At 27.8% G+C, this 21,927-nt stretch overlaps 1 protein-coding gene across 1 annotated transcript; it reads right to left on the reverse strand.

Annotated features, from left to right (window-relative positions):
• Positions 1 to 174: 174 nt before the first annotated feature.
• Positions 175 to 21,898, reverse strand: LOC112707588 (CO(2)-response secreted protease). Its single transcript, XM_025759386.3, has 11 exons — positions 21,659 to 21,898; positions 21,476 to 21,552; positions 21,188 to 21,285; positions 18,115 to 18,270; positions 6,974 to 7,085; positions 4,401 to 4,950; positions 3,469 to 3,569; positions 2,641 to 2,883; positions 2,298 to 2,412; positions 1,545 to 1,761; positions 175 to 969 (listed from the first exon to the last, which is right to left on the reverse strand). Exons 1-11 carry the CDS (start codon positions 21,749 to 21,751, stop codon positions 419 to 421), a joined length of 2,313 nt encoding a protein of 770 aa, XP_025615171.1. The 5' UTR covers positions 21,752 to 21,898; the 3' UTR covers positions 175 to 418.
• Positions 21,899 to 21,927: the final 29 nt, after the last annotated feature.

Genomic DNA, 21,927 nt, shown 5'->3' on the forward strand with positions numbered 1-21,927 from the left:
CCAAAACTTTAAACAGCCAGCAGCATGGCCTTTGAAATCAAAGGAGTAAAAATAACATTGAGAATAATTTTCTTGTGAATATTCTGTTTTGGATCATTAGCTGTTATTTTTGCAAGATGAATTGCTAGCCAAAATAAAGAAAAAGAAGTGTCTAATATTGAATACTACTTGGTGTAAAACAAAGTCAACTAATTGGATATTGAGCACTTTGAGAAGTTTATAAATTCAATTACAAATTCTAGTTTGTACTTAGAAACTGCTCACTCCCATCTAAATTATAGTTCCGAACCCAAAAAGAAAAAAAAATAAAAATAAAACAAAAAAATAAATAAAAATGACAATCATGTATATATGTTTTTGTAATGTATTAAAGACTACTATATCTATGAGTATGTTGTGAGCGTATTTATGTTTATCTTCATTTAGTATTGACTGCAAATATCGTATGAACATAATGTTTACCATCAAGCCAAGTTATAGACCCAAAATTGTATCCACCTTGTGCATCATTGTTGTAGAATGAGACTTGATAAGATCTCTTTTGAATACCCCCATAAAACACAAGCTTATTGGGGGTAACCTTGATAACCATTCCCTTTGGTGCTTGCACCTTTGCAATATATGTGGAATTAGTGGGTCCCACATTTGTGACTGTTCTTGTGACTACTTTTGCTTTCTGATGCCTACCAAGTGTTTTTATAGATATTGATGGGTAATTGATGTTGGATATAAGATCTTCAGAGCAGTTCCTTGGGCAGTTGAAGTTATTCTTAGACATTGATCTTATGTTTTTCTTTGAATAGCCATAATAACAAAGAAATTTGAGATAGTCTTCTAATTCCGTTTTGAAGACTAAGCCAGGGTTGAGAGCTCTAAGTGGATCAATTTCCCCAACTCCCATTTCATGTGGGGAGGAAAACAAGTTTGAGCTATTGGTCACATGCTTCCTTAAGTTATTGTATGTTGTAGCTGAAAATATTGAACAACACTACATAAGTATGACTTATTCCTTTTTTTTTTTTTGGCATATGTATTCTATTTCTTAATAAAAAAAACAGAGATCATAAAACAAAAAATATAAATAAATATTTTGTTTTCTTACTTTTAGAAAATACGAAAATATAAGAATTTTGTCTCTGGTAGAAAATTTGTGTCTCTCTCCTTTTCTAATTCTAGAATCAAACAAGTTTCTATGTTTATTATCTCTATATTTCTGTCTTAGAGACAAAATTCAAACATAAACTAAAATAAATTGTGATCAAACTCTTTCAAAGTGGGAAGGTTGAAAAAATGAAAAGTGTATAATCACTTTTAAATTAAGTCAGCAAAATTTACATATGACAAAAGTTACAATTTCAATAATGAATAATCTCTTATTTTATCACACTACAAATTTACTCATTTTAGAAGATCTCTTTTCAATAAATTGTGCCTCTATTTCTATCTTTACACCCAAACAAATTTTTGTATCTATTGTCTCTGTATTTCTATCTGTAAACACAAAATCTAGATGCAGCCTTACTTTGAGGAAGAAAAGACAATACCTGTTGTCATCAATGCTGATTTGATCATAGAAGGAGTCCACATTCTATGAACAGATTTAATAAAAGCAGCAGCACCTGTAACATGTGGGCATGCCATAGATGTACCTGACATTATGCCAAATAAGGAGGGTTTTTTCCCTATTGGAATAATTCCTGGTTCATCACTTTTGGGAATCATGGCAGCTAAAATGCCAACGCCTGGAGCCATAACATCTGGCTGCAAAACAAAACAAATTGATTTCTTATAATTTGAAACAGAGGCTGTTGATGATCCTAGGGAAAAACTTTATTTATTTATTTATTTTTATAGTATTTCCAGTTCGGCAGGTCAATGACTAATTTATTACGAATCTAAATTACTTTTGACACTTATTTAAGCGGACAAGTGAATTAAGTCATTAACCACTCGACCAATTTAAATTGGTTAGAGAAAGACAGTTTTAGTCCTACATATTCCGTTCAAAAGCTTTTTATTTTTCCCTTTTTGTTAGAATTGTTTCAATTTTTCTCTGGCATTATTATTCGGAATTGATTCAAGTTTATTCTTCCATTCAGATGGAAAACCAAATGAATTCTAAAATGTTGAGGATAAAATTAGAACGATGCAAGTATAAAATTAAACTAATTCTAAAAGGTTGGCGACAAAACTAAAAATAAAATTGAAACTTTTGGCACATGTTAGGAGTAAAAAGTATGGTCTGTACATTTTGCTTGTTGATGAGAAAAATGAAATGCTTTTGGGAATAAAAAGACCTTGAGAATGTTCTCAGTTAGGACTGAAGGACCTCTAGATGAGAAAGATGCAACAATAGGTGAGGGCTTGTATCTTGTAACTTCTCTTGTTGCAAGAATTGTTGCAGTTGGATTCCTACAATTAAAACAAGATAGATTCAATAATGATAATAATAATTGACTTGATAAAATATTATTTTAAATTTAACTGCACTTGAAATTTTGCATGCTATCTAGCTACAAAAATATAGAAACATTATTTGAAAAAACAAAATATCTATCTCTATCATTTTGTCCTTGTGTATCCAAAAGATAGAACACAAATTCAATAGGAACAAAAGTGAATTAAGTTGATGGCACTTACTTAGTGGAGTTTATATACCGAAGGATTTGATGGCCTTCAAGATTGGTAACCTCTGAAAAAGGAAATACAGCTGCATCAAATGGAACATCTTTTTTCTCCTCATCAATGAGTATCATCCCCATGGCTTTTGCATCTTGTAAAACAAGCTTCTTGATTTTCCTTGAAATAGTTGGATCATCATTAACACAAACAACAATCTTCCCTGCAACTTTGTTGTAATCTAGTGATCCAGGATAACAATTCCTGCATATATGTTCGTAGTTTGTGTCAATTTCAATATAAACAACAATAATAGATTTGAAAGGTTTACTGAATGATAGTTATTATTAAATAAGGGTTTAATTACTCTTGTTCTTTATAATTTTACTGAATTTTTAATTAAATCTTTATGCTCTTTTTTCTTTTCAATTGGATTCCTATATTATATCAGATTTTGTAATTAAATTCGTACTGCGAGAAAGATGTTAGAATTAATGAAATATTCTGTTAAACAAAATGAATATGCGTAACATTTAACTGAATATTCTATTTTGCTCAATAGAATATTAAATTAATTTTAATATTTTTTATTTTTTGTAATATGGTATAAAAACTTAATTAAAATATATATAAAAATTTAATTAAAAATTTATTAAAATTATAAAAATCACCAGAGTAATTAAACCTTTAATAAAGCACGATAACAATTTGCGAAAAAAAATTATAAATTACATAAATGTTATGAAAATTCAGCTACCAAATCAGTCATTTATATTTAATATATACTAATAACTGATTTAGTAGCTGATCTTTAGTGTAGAATCTGGACTAAATATTGTAATTAGGTACCTAGCTTCGGATGCAGGGGCAAATTTAGCGGCAACTTCCTCCCCTAATACAAGAGGATACATCTTTGAACGTGTGAGGTTTGAAAAGTTAATGCCTATACCCTGATTGATACCACACAAAATTGATAAATTGGCTCTATTGAGAAAATAAACGAGACATATACCTATCAACTATCAAGCAACAATTAAAAGTACAAAAAAAATGAGTATTAGTATTACTAGAAAGTTTAAACATAAATATTTTTATAGAAAATTAAAATTTTCAATTAATATGATTATTCTTTCTTAAAATTACAGCATTATCAAAGATTAATTTGAGAAAAAAAATATATCACATAGATATTCAATCACATTAATTCTTTAGGTGGTTAGTTATTGATGCTGTAGTTTGAAACATATAGTTATCTGTAAACTTCTTTAAATGCATCAAAGTTAAACTACATTTTAAAATCTTAAAAAATACACCAATAAATAAATAAAAGTTTACATAATATGACATTATAAAATCTTGAATAAAGTATATTTTTTATTTTTGAAATAAAATTTTAAAAATATTCTTAAATTTTATTTTGTTTTTAAAATTTATAATTTATATTAAATATATTTCTAATAGCTAAATTTTTAAGAAAGTTTATGACCGATCTCGTAATAATACATGATAATTATGTCTGATTTATTTGTATTAAAAATTGTTCTTGTGAAATTATTGCTGAATTGGTTCTAAATTTTTTGAAAAATTAGTCGTCAGAATTAGATTTAATACAAATAAAAAACTTTTAAGATAAAATTAAAATAAAATAAAATTTAAAAATATTTTTAAAATTTTTAACAAATTTTAAGAAAAAAAAATATAATTTACCGTCAAATCTTAAACACAACACAAATAAGACAGATTTATGAAACATAAGGAATAATACTAACTAAAAAACTTACTTGGAACATTTTTCCATTGCCAAGGACAATAGTAGAGAGGAAGTTCCTATCAATATTTGAAGCTGCAACTGTAAAAATCCATGGTGCTGCGTTCACAACCGTGTAAGGATCCGGGCCGTCGTTCCCTGCCGAGCAAACCACCATGACCCCAAATTGCTCGGCATGGAACGCTCCAATGGCGATCGGATCCTTGGAAAAGTCGGACTGGAAAAGCGAGCTAAGACCAATGGAAATAGAGATTATGTCAACACCATCCTTAATAGCATCATCAATGGCCTTCAATAAGGTAGCTCCAGAGCAGCCTTGTTCAGAGCATGTTTTGTATGCAGCAATTCTTGAAGAAGGTGAACCACCTCTTGCTGTTCCTTTTGCTAAACCATAGTAGGTAGCATCGTTGACTATGGAACCAGCTGCTATTGATGAAGTGTGAGTTCCATGTCCAACTGAATCTCTTGGGGACCCTTTCGTTACTGTTTTTGTAAGAGTAAGGTTCTTACCATCACTTGATGTAAGTTGGATATTATTATAATATCTTGCTCCTATTAATTTTCTGCGCTAGTAATACAACAATGGTTAATGCTATAAATATACATATGTTTTTAACACCACTATACCAGTTCATTTCTATCACATACATAGTTATCTTAGAGCAATGAGTAATTTTTCAAATCAGTTCTTAAGATATTTTTAATAGAAAAGGTTTTGAAAAACAAAAATTTTTAGCTAAAAATTGCCAAAACTTATTATTTATTATTTTATTTAATACATTTTTTAATAAATAAATATTAAATAATACAAATTTAAATTAATTTTTTTCTCTAATATTATTATTTAAAAGACATTCTAGTCTTTAATAAATTTTAGAGTAAAGTACTGTGTTGGTTCCTGATGTTTGGAGTGAATTTTATTTTAGTTTCTAACTTTTTAATCATTCTATTTTTATCTCAAAACGTTTAAAATGATATCAATGTTATTCCACCGTCAAATCCTTCACTAACACTTAACAAAATTAATGTACTATTAATAATATTTTTGTTAAAGTTACGTTTGCTCAATTTTCTACTCTTATCTTTATCCTCTCAACAAATACAAATCCCATTTTCCTGTTCTCTTCTTTTTTCTCTTCAACTACCTCTTGGAGAATTAATAGTGTAAAAGAGAGAGAAATACGAGAGTAAAAGATTGGAATTTGAGCTTAATGAGAGAGTGAAGGTAGGAGAAGGAGATTAAACAAATGTAATTTTAATAAAAATATTATTAGTAGTACATAATTCCGTTAATTATTAGTGAGGAATTCGACCATAGGATAACATTGATGTCATTTTAAATGTTTTGGAATAAAAATAAGACAATTAATACGTTAGAGACTAAAATAAAATTCATCCCAAACGTTAAAGACTATACAGTACTACCTAAATTTTATTCATTAAATTAGTCAAATAAAATATTTTAAACTTTTATTTCATTAGACAAATTAATCTCACCCCAAATTATTTATCCATATGAAAAGATTAATATAGAAATTTTGAAAATTTTTAGATACTGTTATATTTTTATTAAATAATGACAAAAATTAATTTGCCTAACTTTTTTATTAAAATTTAACGTGAGAATTTATGTGTCTAATAAAATAAAAAGTTACAAACTAATTTTAAAATTAAAATTTATTAAAAATTAAATTATTTGACTAAAATTTTTTTAGGAATAAATTTAAAATATTACTCTTAGAGCAAAATATACACATACGCCAAAATCACTAATTTTTCCAACTCAAAATACATATACTTTTGTGTATAAAATACACAAATTTTTTAACAGATAAAAATACGTATACTTTTACTTAAAGTGCATATACTTTGAACATATAAGAGTAATAAGATATATTATTTGTCCTTAAAATATATGTATTTTTTAAGATAAAGCTTAACTTGATCCGTAATTTTTTATCCGATAAATAATTTGACTTTTTTTTTTAAACATACCCAATTTGATTCAGGAATTTCATAATTATGAATCAAGTTGATTCTTCTGCCACTAATTTGGTTAACAAAATTCTTATCTGTGTAGTTAATTATCATTGTGGCGATTTAATATCTAATTCATATGTATGGCCGAATTTTTGGTTCTTTATTGGATTTAATTTAGTGTTTGAATTGACTATATATACTAGAAGGACTAAATTAAGTCTCAAACCTTTTAGTGCAATGTCAGCTAGTCATTTTATTAATTAGATTGGTAACTAAATGATCAATTTAATTCGTAGTTATAAAATTTAAAGGTCAAATTGAATATTTTTAAAACTTTATGATTGATTATTATTGAGTAAAAATTTAGAAACAAAATTGAACCTTATCTACATACTTTTTAAACATAAAAAAAAAAAACATGTTAAATATTTGTGGATGTTTTCACATATTATAATAAGCATAATATCTTTGCAGAAAGAATTGAATGTTATTAATATAATTGGATTGAATGTGTCAAAATTTGATTATTGGAAAGAGAAAAAAGTTTGTCATTTATTGAAAGATTTATAAAAGTAACTTGAGTGAGTGAATTGAATAGATGATCACCTATTGCAATTGGATTTCTTGAAATCAGGACCCTCCATGCAACCTCCTTTCCATGTTGAAGGAATCTTCCCTATACCCTCATCTCTAAAACTTGGAGACTCTGGCCATATCCCTTCATATAAAATATACATATGAAATTATGAATAGTTAATTATGAGCGATATAAAAAGATTGTATTTTCACACTTAATCTAAGTAGGATGAACAATTATATTTCTCTAAGCCACACACCCATGCTCGTTATTCAACTTTTCTATTTTGATAAAAGAAAAAACAATAGTTTAATTGACTTAAATTTCAATAATAATTTCTCAAATTTAAAATTTTTATTAATTTAATCTTTCATATCCTAATTATATTATAGTAATCTCTAAGATTGAACTTCGAATATTATAGTAGTCTCTAAATTTTTTTTAGGTATTGATTCGGCAAACGCAAGAATAATTTGACACTCCTTTATCACACTGAATCAGCACCAAATACCAACAACAGAGTGATAAATTATTTTTGTGTTTGTTGAGTCAATGCTAAAAAAAAAAATCCAAGAACCACTATGTTAAGTTTGAAAAACTAAAGCTTGATAAAATGATAAACAAATATTATTGGGTGATTATTAATTATTTGTATAAATAGTTTGATTAAGTGTGTAGAAATTAATTTAAATTGAAACAGGTCCAATAAACAAGCCCACAAATACAAACACATTGACCAACACAAATCTCAACCATACATTCACTTAAATCTTGATCCATGAAGGCTGAAAAAGTTGAATTATAAGAAAGAAAGAAATCAAACCTAGCCCAAATAAAGATTCAAGCCTAAGTCGGTGATCACTCTTAAACCCATCTCTCTTCAACCAATTTAACAATCAAAATTCAGTTGAACTTTGTTTCACTTCCACCGAACACAATCCTTATCTCTTCTCTCTCTTTCTTGTATTCTCTATCACATTAAGTCACTGAACTAAGAAAGAAGAAAGAGAAAAGATCTGAAGTTAGGGCTCGGCGAAGAATCAAAAGCTTGTTTCCAATTTAGCAAAAAGAAGGGCTACAACAAAGAAGCAAATTCTATTCTAATAGAGCATCTTCAAAAGTTATTTTTCACATTTGTGCTACACCAAAGAATCATGAAAATATCTACTGAGCTTCAAGCATAAATTAAGCAACCATAGAAAAGAAGAAGTCAATGATGCTCTGCTTTAAATCTACGATCCAAAACCAAACTTGGAGCCAAAGAAAAGATTCACGATCAAGATCAAAGAAACTTGAAGAGAAAGGTATGTTGCATGCAAAGATTCGGCCTTATCTCTCTCCACTGACCACGCCGCTGCAAGTTCTAATGAAGGATGTAACAGCCCAGACCACCCGCTAGCACGATATTGTTCGCTTTGTCACACAAGGCCTCACGGTTTTGTCTTTGACGATAGGGATGCTAGCCGAAACCCCCCACACTCACTCGTCAAAACACGTCATGCTAGGGAGAGGTATCCACACCCTTATAAGGCATGCTTCGTTCTCCTCCCCAACCGATGTGGGCCTTACAATCCATCCCCCTAAGGGAGCCCAGCGCCCTCGCTGGCACATCGATCCGGGTTCTGACTTTGATACCATCTGTAACAGCCCAGACCACCCGCTAGCACGATATTGTCCGCTTTGGCACACAAGACCTCACGGTTTTGCCTTTGACGATAGGGATGCTAGCCGAAACCCCCACACTCACTCGTCAAAACGCGTCATGCTAGGGAGAGGTATCTACACCCTTATAAGGCATGCTTCGTTCTCCTCCCCAACCGATGTGGGCCTTACAAAGGAGGAAGAAGACAACCCAAGTGTTGAACTTGGTTCAAACCTTGAAGACTTCACTCTTCTATAATAAGGGTGAACAACCAAGGGTTGAGCAAGGAGAGTGGAATAAAGCATTTGGTTCGGCTCTCATAGCTTCTTAAGCTGTTCTAAGTTCTTCTCCTTCATAGTTACCATTTTGTTTTTCTTTTTCTCAGTATAGTATGTATGAGTCTCATTGAAAAAGACAAGCATGGTGGAGTTTGTAAGAAAAAACCAATGAGTGAAAAAAGACAGTGAGCTAGACTTGGAGAAAAAATCATAGTTATCTCATAAATTCTTTGTATATTTTTCTGTTTTGTGTCATGATCCTGTGGGGATTTCCTTACAAGTTGGGTTAGCACTTTACTGTTGAAAGTTAGGTTTGAGTCATAGTCAAGTTCGGTTTAGGTTAGAAACTGGACTTGTCCCAAATAGAATTGGGTATAATTCTAAGGAGAATTGGTAATTGTAATCTATTGAAAATATAGTGAAATTCTGTTATAGTTGTGATGAAGACTGAATGTACGCTACATTACACTAGAGAGCTGAACCAAAATATATATGTGTGGATCTCTACTTTTATTTTTATTTATGATTCTGCACAACTGGAGACAAAATAAAAGAATCTCCTACCGAGTTAAGAGACAACTAAAATATCTCACGTATTCTTTCAATAAAAAGCAAGTTCACACGAAAAAAAAAAGAAGTCAAAATTTAATCTCTCATTCTCTTAATCACTAATAACCATCACATTATAATGTCTGCAGCTCAATTTTATAATGTTTAAAACTTAATTTTAGAGACTATTATAGTGCAATTGGAATTTAAAAGACCAAATTAATGGATATCGTGAATCTGAAAAATCATATTATGAAAATTTAATTGAGTCTATAATTAGTGACCAATTTTTGGTAGCCAACTTTAATCAAATTTCTTTTAAATTTTTTTTATTTATTCTTATATTATCAATTTTCATTATTACTTCCTTTTATCTTTCTCTTTGCAACACCACTTTTAATATTACCACAACTTCATTTTTCATGGTCGATCACTTCATATATTTGAGCTTTATTTGACGATTTGACCTTGACTAATGGAGATGGAATTCAAATATCAATATTTTTTTAAATAAATTAGTAAACTAATTATTTGATCAATTTAGGTTGGTGTAATGTTAAATATTTCAAAAATTAGTTTTTTTGTATATTTTGGGATAAATTATTATTTTGATCACCAACGTTTAAGTCGAATCTTAATTTGATCCCTAACGTTTCAAATATTCTATTTCAGTCTCAAAAATTTTTAAACGTTTTATTTCAATTACAAAAAAAATTAAGCGGATTTAATGTTGTCCCACCATTAAATATGACACAAATAATTCGCATATTAAAGAGTTAATAGCATTTGATTTCAATATGTAAGTAACATTGATCTACCAATGATCACTAATATAAAAGTTTTTCTTTTGATTTTAAAGTATTGATGATTGGTTGTTAGGATTTGAAGTTTGTACAAAAAGAAAATTGAAAAGAAGAGTTACAAGAAAGTTTTGGTTATATTTTTCTAGAGGTAAATATTAAATCGGTATTTAAAAGATTTTGACGCTGACAAAATGGTACCTGACTTTTGATATTGACAAAATAGACCCTAAATGATTTTAAAATTTGACAAGCGTGTCCCTGAACTCACCGGAATACATTTTCGATGAGAAAGATGCTGATATGCCCACTGAAAAATCTAAGGTAAAATTTTTAATTAATTACCCAATCTAACCTAGAAAATCTAAAATCATCCAACCTTAATCTCCCTCCTTTCCCCCCCTTGAACTCTAATCCCCCATTTCCAGCGCACCCTCTCACTCATGAGTTGTCCTAAACCTGAAAATCTTCCTTAACCCTAATCCAGCAAAAGTTGCCCCCAAATTTTTAGATTAATTTATAATTTAAAAAGATTAATAACAATAAAACTCAGAGAAAACAAACAAATTCGTATACAATAATCAAAATAAAATAAAGTTTAATACAGACACCACCGAAGCAAGAAGCAGATTTAGATAAGGCCAGAAGAAGAACACCAGAGACAGAAGAGGCACGACACGACGGAGTCAAGATGGAACACAGACAGAGGAGGCAGGGCAGCGACTGGGGCGAGTAGCAAGCAGATACAAGCCGCAACTGGCGGTAAGCAGCGAGCAGAAGTGACGGAGGCGAGGCTGATGAGTGAGACGTTGCTGCTATGTGTGTCTGCTTTTATGTTCGACCATAAGGAGGGAAGTGAGCCATCGCGAAGCACAACAGTAAAGGTGCAGGAATGACAGAGAGTGGATTTAGGCAAGACGACAGCGGTGAACGCGCACAGACGACGCAATGCCAACGGAGGAGACAGACGACGCTGGCAGACGCAGAAGACCCGACGATGAGATGGCGACAGTGCGGTGTCGTGACACTGGCTTTGTAAGACTAAGAAGGTTGAGCTTTGCTGCCGTTTTGGGGAAGAGTGAGTTGAGAGTGTGAGACAGTGCGTTGGGAAGAGGGAATTAGGACTCAAAGAGGTAAGAAAAGAGAATTAAGGTTCGGAAGAGGGGATTTTGGATTGAGGAGGAGAAAAGTGCGATGGGGAAGGGGGGATTAAGGTTAGGGAGGGGGAGGGAGGAATTAGGGTTGCAGAGGAGGAGAGTGCATTCAGCCGATTCAGGAAGAGGAAGGGGGTAGTGCGTTGGGGAGAGGAAGGGGAAGTACGTTGGGGAGAGGGGAGGATTAGAGTTGGGGAGGATTTTTGCCATGTCATCAAAACGTAGAGGCTATATTAGCATTGTGCTTGTCGGAGATGTGTTTTGACGAGCTCGTGGATATGCTTGTCATATTTTAAAATATTTCAAGAAATATTTTGTTAATAACAAAAGTCAGGTACCATTTTGTCAGCACCAAAAGTCTTTCGAGTACCCATTTAATATTTATCTCTATTTTTATAATACATAAAAGAAGATATAATTTAACTAATAACACTATTAATATCCCATCATTTATTTCATTAATTATTAGCATCAAATTTAATAATAGAATAATATTAAACTTATTTAAAATTTGTTAAAATCAAAATAAAATATTTAAAATAATAAATTAAAATTTAATCTAAACATTAAAAAACTAAAATAGTAGTTTACCCCACCTTTTGATAAGAAAAAGGCCTAATCATAGGCATGCGGACCACATTGAGTTTGCATGGATGGTGAGTGTCAATTGGCGTCACCCAAAGGGACATTTTCAGTGATTGGTCGAAACAAAGTATTGACAACTCAGTTTCACGTGGTCACATGAAAACTATACTACGTTTTGAATCCTAACTATCATGCCTAGCTCCTATGTTATTCATCAAATCTGTAACGTTCTAGTTATTTATTTATATTAAAAATATTAATTTGATTCAGTGTTACTAAGAGAAACGAAAAAAAAAATTATCTATCTGACCCGTAAACATGATCTATTTGGTCGGTTCGGTTCAATTCTTAGGCGTAATAACTCAATCCGTAAACATGCTAAATAGTAAAATATGCTATCCAAATAAATAAACAAATAATACCTGAAAAATATTAAAAAATCAATATTTTATTTTTTATTAATATTAGTTAATATTTTATTTTTATATTATTAAAATTTATTCAACAATATATTCATTAGATATTACATATACAAATATTTTTATTGATAAAGTATTAAAAAAATAGGTTTAATTACTCTATTAATTTCTATAATTTTACTAAATTTTTAATTAGGTCTCTATATTTTTTTAATTAAGTTTTTATACCATATCAAATTTTGTAACTAAGTTTCTATTGTGACAAAAACATTGAAATTAACAGAATATTCTGTTAAATTATATAGAATATTCATTTTAGTGTTAGACATATTTGTTTTGTTTAACAAAATATTCCGTTAATTTCAACGTTTTTATTACGACAGAGACTTAATTACAAAATTTGATATGGTATAGAAACTCAATCGAAAAGAAAAGAAAAGGTATAGGAATATAATTAAAAATTTAGTGAAACTATAGGGACCGATAGATTAATTAAACTAAAAAAATAATACAAATTTAAGGTCCTGCTATACATTTAAATATTTTATCAACTAAGTCCAATTAAATTGGCCCAAATTTAACAAAAAATACTCACATAATGTTTGCATAAATTATGCATTTTTTCTTCTTTACGCGTTTTCTTCTCATTATCATTCTTTTATTGTGATTGTTGCTAGGGGTGGCAAACGGGGAAGCCTCCCACCCTGCCAAAAACCCGCCATCTTGCGGGTTGGCTCGCCTTGCCTCGCCTAGTGAGGCGGTCCTGAATTTTTCTCTTGTCTTGTCTAACAGCGGGTTGACGAGCCAAACCCGCCAAATCTCTTTTTTATAAATAATTAAATATTAAATAGTATATATAATTTCACAACCATTTTAATAAATATATAATTTCTAAAGACATATAAAAATTATAATTTCTAAATTTACAATCACTAAAGTTTTTATAATTATAAATATGTAATAAACATAATCATGCACAATTTTTTGAAACAAAATAATAAAATTAACATTGTCCAAAACAAAATAAACATTATCCAAAACATATAATTAAACATCTTCAAGTTTAGAATTAATCAAACATAAAACATAATCCAAAATATAACTTAGAATATCTTCCATTATCATCTTTATCCTCTTGCAGATCAACAACATCATAAAAATTTGTAAAAAATGGTCCTGACAAAAAAAATACCCGGCCAGTCGGAGAAGCTCGCCGAAACCCGCCAAAGCCCACGGATTATTAGGTGGTGCGGGTTAGGCGGAATTTGAAGTTTGGCGATTTCAAATTTTCAGCCTAACCTGCCTTTTTTGGCTGGTTACGTGGACCGACCCGGCAGATTTTACTCTATTTGTCACCCCTAGTTATTGCTCCTATATTTTTTCCTCTTCCTCCTCCTCTTGGTAGTTATTATATCATTTTTTATTTCTTCTTTTTCTTTGTTTAATTTTTTTAATTTTTAATTTTTATTATTCTTGTTAAGGAGGTGAAACAAGAAGAATTATAAGAAGGTGAAATAAGAAAGATAAGATAAAAAAGGATGATAACAATGATGATGATGATGAAAAAGAGGAGGAGGAGAAGAGTTTTGAATGGTATAGAATTTATTAAAAAAATAACAATAAAATTTTTTAACTATGCACGAAAAATTTCTTAATTTTGATATTGAAATTTCTTAATCATAACAAAAAAATTTTTAAGAGGGTGAAATAAGATTAATTATGAGAATGTGAAAGAGGAAGAAGAAAAAGAAGAACAAAAAGATAGTATCAAAATTTTTTAACTGTAGCACAGGTTCTTGTTAAAAAGATAAAAGAAGAAGAAGGATGGAAATTTTGAATTATATAGAATTTATTAAAAAAAATAATATTAAAATTTTTAATTGTGACACAATAAATTTTATAATTTTAACATTGAAATATTTTAAAAATTTCTAGTACCAAAAATTCATTTGTCAGTTTTAATAAATTTTTTGTGTGATTAATAAAGAAGTATTATGTCACTTTTGTGATCGTTAAATTAATTGTGTAATATTACACTAAGAAAAAAATTAAAGGAAATGACAGTAATGATGTTTGATTAAAAAAAATTAATTATGTAACGTTTCTAAAAATTTTATTAGTCAAATAACATTCCTCATAAAATAATACTCCAAGTGTCTTTGTATACGCCTTATTTATAGTTCATGTATATATGTTGCAAAGGGAAAAAAAGGGGAAAGAAATCATCATCATCGATCTATATGACTGTTGTAAACTTCTAACAAAAAAGAAGACAACTATATTGCTTTAGTTAGGCTTATCTGCAGGCTATGTATATTTTGGTTTGCAATTTTTGTTTACTTTTTTAGAATTTTATTTATAAAAGAAAAAAAGAAAATGGTAAAAATAACATTATTTTGTTTTCTGTTTTTACTTTTTGTTTTTACTTTTTATTTATAAAATTTGAAAAAAATAAAAATAATAAAAGAATTAAATAAAATATAAAAATATAAATCAAATACACTCTGGTTTATCCATTTATTTTATTATTTTGCTTTTTACCAAGTCTAAATTTTATTTAGGAATTTGAGCTAGCGTGACTAAATGATATAATATGAAATCTGTTAGGAATTTTAGTTAGCCCGACTTATATATATGTGAGATAGGAGTGATGAACGAAATTTAGATCTAAGTTTTTAATTAAAGGATAAAAGTGAAGTTTATTATTTTTTATGAATTTCATATTGAAAATCAATTTAGGCTTTTGGAATTGATTTGCTTTACAATGAATTGTCTTATTTTGAATTAAAAACAAAAAATTGATTTGATTTAAAAATTTCAAGAATTTGTTTCAACAATAATAGGTGAGCACCTTCTTAGGTTTCATATTTTGGAGGAATAAGAGACAGCAAGTTAATAATGCAGTGTGCGGGTTATATGTTTCTTGGAGTTTCATCAATTAAGGGGACAAAATTGTTGAATCATTTTTGTGCCATATCACCATGTCTAATAGACTAATACTCTACCAAGTCCGTAGTTAATTTGGGCCCATTTTGATTAATTTTAAAATTGAGAAATTATTTTGATAGTTGGCTTAAAATTAACAGGCTGTTTTGATTGTTCTTTTTGGTAAATAAATAGGGTTAAGTACGAATTTGATCTCTAATGTGGAGGCTGAAAATTTGTTTTATCTCCAAATTTTTTTGTTTATAAAATTGTCTCTACAATTTAACTTAATTTAAAAATCGTTTTTTTACCAAAATTTTAATTTTTATTACTAAAATACTCTTAATTAAAAATATTAAATTAAAAAAAAGAAAAGAGGTTAAATGGGGAAGGGATTAGGGACGGGGGGAAGAGAAAAGAGGAAAGGGAAAGGGAAAGGGATCACAAGGGGGGGAGGGGGGAAGGAAGCCGCCGTTGTACTGGATTCGTTGTCGCCGTTGAATCGCGTTGCCGTACTAGGTTTGTCGCCGCCGTTGAGCCACTGTCGCTAACCCCGAAGAGAGAGAGGGGGATTCACGTCCTCCACTGCCATAGCTGCCGCCACTGCCGTCGGTCCTCGCCCCTTACCGCTCGTTGTTGTTCCTCCTTACTTGCCGCTCTTTTTGTTGCTCTCCTCACCGCTCATCATTGCTTCTTGTTGCTCTCCTCGTCGCTCATCACTGCTCTCCGCATTTTCTTTACAACCCTCTTGTGAACTAAATTTCTTATTTGTCTTACATAATCTAAATTTGTTGTGGAATATTTGAATTTTTTGCTTGGTGATTTTGATTTAGAATATCTGAAGTTTTTGTTGTGAAATTTTTTTGTCTGTGAAATATCGAGTTTGTCTATTGATGATATGAGTTTTGCATATGTTGATGTTGCTGCAATGTCATGCTATGTTGATCGGGTGAATTTCTGCTTCTAATTTGGCTTCTGGAATCTTGATGCTGCTGAAGATGAAGAAGCAGAGCAAGAGAGGAGATGACGAAACAGTGATAGGGAGTAAAGGTATAATTGTCTGAAAGACGATTTTAAAATTAGGTTAAACCTTAAGGACAATTTTGTAAGCAAAAAAAACTTGAGACGAAACAAATTTTTGGCCTCTACGTTAAAAACTAAAATCGTACTTAACCCTAAATAAATATAATACATCTAATGTAAAATAAATATATTAAAAATTAAAACATATAAAATAATGCACTTATTTTTCAAATAAACAAAATTTGCGAATTAAGATACAACTAAACGAACAATTTTTTATGTGCAGTTATTCTTTATTATTCTATCACATAAATAATACATAATGTCATACATGATATTCTATACATATATAAACTTTGATATTTGACTATTTTCTGTCCTCTTTAACTTTTGTGTTATACTTATATGAGATTATAAAATTTTAGTTAGTTTTGTATTCTTAATTTATGTAATTTATAATTTATATTATATGTATATTTTGTATTTATATATAATTTTATATATTAAATTATTATCATTTGATTATTTTGGTTGAACTATAATTAAATAAGTTAATTTTTTAAATTGGTGAACCGATAACTAGAATAATTTGATAACCAATTTAATTTTTAAAACCTTGGTTATTTTTCCGAATAAATGAGTTTTTCTTTTTTTTTTCTTTTTAGATTGTGACAATTTTAAAGCCCCACTAAACATTTTTATAATTGACAATTTTTGAAACATTTTTTATTGGTTCAAATAAAATCTCCACAAAGTCACAAAGCGGTGAAAATAACAGAGTTTGGAAGAAGAATTAAATTAAATTCATATTAAAATTTTGAAGAATTAATTTAATTGAATAAAAATGTGGAGAATCAATTTGACTAAGAAATAAAATTTAAAGGAAAAGATGTTAGAGCAATTCCAATGGTTATGTTTTGGAGTCTCTATTACCGTGGCGTGTCAGAGAAAAAGGGAATCAGTCGTTGAAGTAAGATGAAAAGAAGGTCCTTCTCTTGGATCGAGAACAGAGAGTCTTCTAAATAGGGACTCTTGTTGTCCAATAATAACTTGTCACTTGACAAATTATTTAAAAAATAAATAATTATATAAAATTTTAATTAATTAAATAATTAAATAATAATTAATTTAGTAATAATTATAATAATTAAATATATTAAATAATTATATTTTTATTTAATTAATAATTTATATTAATTATTTAAATAATAATTTAAATAATTAAATTTTATTTAATTAATAATTTATATTAATTATTTATATCATAATTAATATTAAATATTATTTATATTTATATTATTATATTAAATTAGCCGTTGTAAAATTAGTCGTTGTAAAATTAGTCGTTAGAAATTAGTCGTTACTATGTTACTGTTATTATTAATAAATTAATATTTTGTTACTCTATATATACCACTTAGATACACTTCTATTCTCACACTCTTTATTACATTAATTTCAAGTATTTTAATTAATTAATTAAGTGGGACCACAACAGGGACTAAAGTTAGTTCCTCCTAATGGAGAAGAGAGAGATGTTTTGAGTTCCTATTTATTGTTTATGACGCAAAAGTTAATGTGAAATTATTTTTTATGAAATGTGAACCATAAACAGAAATTAGGATGAGTTCCATACTGGAGATTATAAAGCAGAGATTAGCACTGTTCACAATAAACAAGAACACAATGAAAATAAAAACAATTAGGAGTTAAAAAGCAGTAGGTGTCAATTCATAATTATTGGTTAATGCCAAAACCAAATTAAACAAAGATTTTTGTAATTGTTGTGACTTACCAGTGTCAATGATCCCAATAATGATATCACTCTTAGTTGAGAAATGTGCACTAGTGTTGTTGTTCATCCCCAAATCTGATTCCAAGAAATCCCAAGATCGGGTCGTATGCAATTCCAAAATTGGATCTGGGAACACCGACACTACTCCATCATACCCTGTATGCATTTCAAAAGGAACATTAATAAATAATAATTATGCTTTAATTATTTTAAAAATTTTATAATAATTTTATTCAATTTTTAGTTAAGCCTTTATAACTTAAAAATTTAAAATTTAGTTTTTGTTATACATGTAAGAAATATTTTATGTATTAGCAGAAATAAATTTAACAAAAGTAGTTTACTTTAATTTAATTAATTTTATAAAATTAAGAAATTACATTAATAACTAATTGTTTAAGATATGATAATTTAAACGTAATAAGTACTATTTAATTTAAACCAATAAATAAAAATCTAAATATGAGTGTCATTAAAATTTAAAATGTTATGATTTGAATTAGATCCATTTAATTGGATTTAATAAAACGTTAGAATCTTGTCGTAAAAATAGACTTTTAATTATTTATTTTCTTTTAAAAGAGATTTTTGTTTAGTTATTCATTTCTTCAAGTTTAATTATTTTATTATTTTTACAAAACCAAATAAATTGGCAAATTGAAATTATAACATTTTAAATTTTAATTGATATTTTGATCTCATAGTTAATTTTAAATTTTATTGAGTTTAAATTAAACAATGTTTAATTCTAAATTATAATTTTTTAAATTTTAAGTGATATTAAATAATTAATTATTAATTCAATTTACAAAATTTAAAAATAATCAAATTAGATTAAATTTCTTTTATCAAATACAATTTTTTAATTATAAAAGTTTTTATCATTAAAAACTAATATGAATATGTATTAAAATAATAATATCACAATATATAATTACAAAAATATGTGATAATAAAAAAATAAACCAAAAACAGTCAAATATTATCTTATTTAATATGTATTAATTGTTATAATAATTAATAAATATTAAATAAAAAATATTCTGAACTTCTAATTTTTTTTATCTTTCTAATATTATATATAATTGAGGAGAGTCCACCCGATTTTGGGCATAATCGGGAGAGTTCTACTCAAATGTTCCTTCTTCAATTCAACAAAAAAAATAAAATAAATGGTATTTAATGGTATTTAAGTTTATTTAGGAAAATATACATTTTTCTTACTTTATTTAAGAAAAATTTCCTCATGTTATATCCTTTTTTTTTTTTTGAAAGACTCATGTTATATCCTAAACCTATCGAAAACGATATGCAGTTCCTATTGCATCGATAGGGTAGTAGGGGAATCAATCATCTTTTGTGAAAGTACATCCTTTCAGATTTTTTTTTTTTTAAGTTATTTAGTAATCTTAACTCTTTCCTATTGCTAATGACAGCTGTAATAAGATCGTATTGGAACTTTAAACAATGGTATTGATATAATCACATGTCATCACTTAATTTATGGATGACGAAGAATGTCTTTTGGCAGTAAAAAGAAAATTAATAAGCAATTTAGAACTAGTAATAGTATCTAAAAGTGCAAGTTGCAACATTGCGAGTGTGATAACAATTAAATTGGTTATTCAATTTTTATGTAATAATTAAATTAATTTAAAATTTTTAAATGGATAAAATATTAATTTTGTCTCAAATATTTAAATTAAATTCTATTTTGATTCATAACATTTTAAGCGTACATTTTTTTTTGTTCTAAAAAATTTTAATATTATTCTACTGTTAAATTAAGTAATGAAATAAGTGATACATAAATATTATAATATTATTAGTTAAGCTATTTTTTTGTGTGTCAAAGAAATATGACCAAAATCTTTTTGTAATATGTTTTTTTTTATTTGTTTCTTGTATAAAATTCTAAATCCTAACAATCATTCGTCAATTCTAGAATCAAAAAAAAAAATTTACCGTAATGATTGTTGGTGGTGTGATTTTACTTACAAACTGAAATCGAACGTTATTAATTCTTCAATACTCAAATTATTTGTATTAAATTTAATAGTCGGACAATATTAAATTTGTTAAAAAAATTTATATTAAAATATGACGTTTGAAATTTTTTAAGATTGAAATAAAAAATTTGAAAAATTAAAAATTAAATTAGAACTTAAAACAAATATTAAATATTAAAATAACATTTTATTCTTTTTAAAAATTTCTAAAATTAATCTCTTAATTTTAAATTGTGAATCAAATTATTCTTCCATAATTTTACTAGTAACATATGAATTTTTCATATCGTAATATATCTAAATAAGTTTATAAGTTTTTCATCTAAGAATATCGGTTTTGGGTTTTATAACTTTTTTTTTTCTTTTTGTTCCTTGAAATTTGTACATTTTAGTTTGGGTCCCTATATTAAATTATTACAGTAAATACTAATATGACGTAGCAGCATTAGATACTGATGGGCATATGGTTTAATTATTCAGTCAATTATTTTAGTTTTACAAAATTTTTAATTAGATTTTTATATATTATTTTTAATTAAATTTTTGTACTAATTTATTTTTTAATAAAATTTTTATATTTTTTATTTAAATTTTTATATTAATCTTTTTTTAGTTTCGTCTCTATATAATTAAATTAATTATTATAAAAAATAATCTAATTAAGAAAATAATGCAGAGATTCAATTAAAAAAAAATATATATATAAAAATTTAATTAAAAATTTTACGAAACTATAAAAATTAATAGAATAATTAAACCTTTCTTTTTATAATATATAGTTTTGGATACCAATAATTGTTCCAATAAGACACCATAGCTTATATTCTAACCAATTTAAAGTCTTGATTTTATATAGAACCACTTAGCTCAATAATAATAATAATAATAATAATAATAATAATAATAATAATAATAATAATGGATATAAAGTAAATTAACAATGCCTTAATTTCCTCACAATAAAACAGTAGAAAAGTCAAAGGAACAGGATAATCAATAAAATAAAATAATAATAATAATAATAATTAAAAAAGAAAACAGAGGCAGAGGAGGAAATCAAATACCAGAAAGTGCAGAAGCTTCTCTTTCTGTAAGCATGGCAGAGAACCCACTCATGGCATGCCTGAAATGGTGGATTAGAGATACCCTCTTCTTCTCTTCTCTATCAAAAAATCAAAACCATCAATTTAATAGTGTAAAAATTAAAACTTAATTAAAGTTAAGTTAATAAAATGCATGGTTGCTTAATTTCGAGTAACAAAAAATTAATGAATATTAATTAGTACTTTTAATTTTTGAAGGATATCATAAAAACCTAGACCTTATATTTGATACAAAATTAATAATATAACCTTGGAATAACCGAAGACAATAGCTCCAAATGTGATGATTCAGAAATTGATGAACTTCCCATATAAACAACATAATGCTGCAAAAAAAAAAAAAAAAAAAAAAAAAACAGAGAAGCTTTTGTAATTGTGATTATGCAACTACAAAATGAAATAAAGATATGTGTAATAATTAATAAACAAAACCTTAGGAATTTGATCTGTGTTTGCTTCACTGCTGATAATAAGAAGAAGAGAAGCTATGCATAGATAAGTAGATAATTGAAGAAGCAACTCCATAATTGTTATTGAAAGAAGATGATGAGATGAAGTGATAACTGAAGAGGCTACTCATGCTATCATCATCCATTTATAGTGAGTGAGACATTATTATTATTATAATTATGCTTAGTATGAGGAGGTTTATACATGAAGCATGTGATCTAACACCATCTTTAATCATTCTCTTCATCCAC

This window comes from Arachis hypogaea, chromosome 8, assembly GCF_003086295.3.
Source record: "Arachis hypogaea cultivar Tifrunner chromosome 8, arahy.Tifrunner.gnm2.J5K5, whole genome shotgun sequence".
In the NCBI taxonomy this organism is placed as follows: Eukaryota; Viridiplantae; Streptophyta; class Magnoliopsida; order Fabales; family Fabaceae; genus Arachis; species Arachis hypogaea.

What these genes read in the sequence shown, in the direction of transcription:
- LOC112707588 (XM_025759386.3), bottom strand. Translation starts at nt 21,751, where the DNA reads ATGGAGTTGCTTCTTCAATTATCTACTTATCTATGCATAGCTTCTCTT. An exon ending in GCCCCTGCATCCGAAGCTAG is followed by an intron (nt 2,884 to 3,468) that starts GTACCTAATTAC and finishes ACATATATGCAG; the next exon opens with GAATTGTTATCCTGGATCAC. An exon ending in TAACTGAGAACATTCTCAAG is followed by an intron (nt 1,762 to 2,297) that starts GTCTTTTTATTC and finishes TTTGTTTTGCAG; the next exon opens with CCAGATGTTATGGCTCCAGG.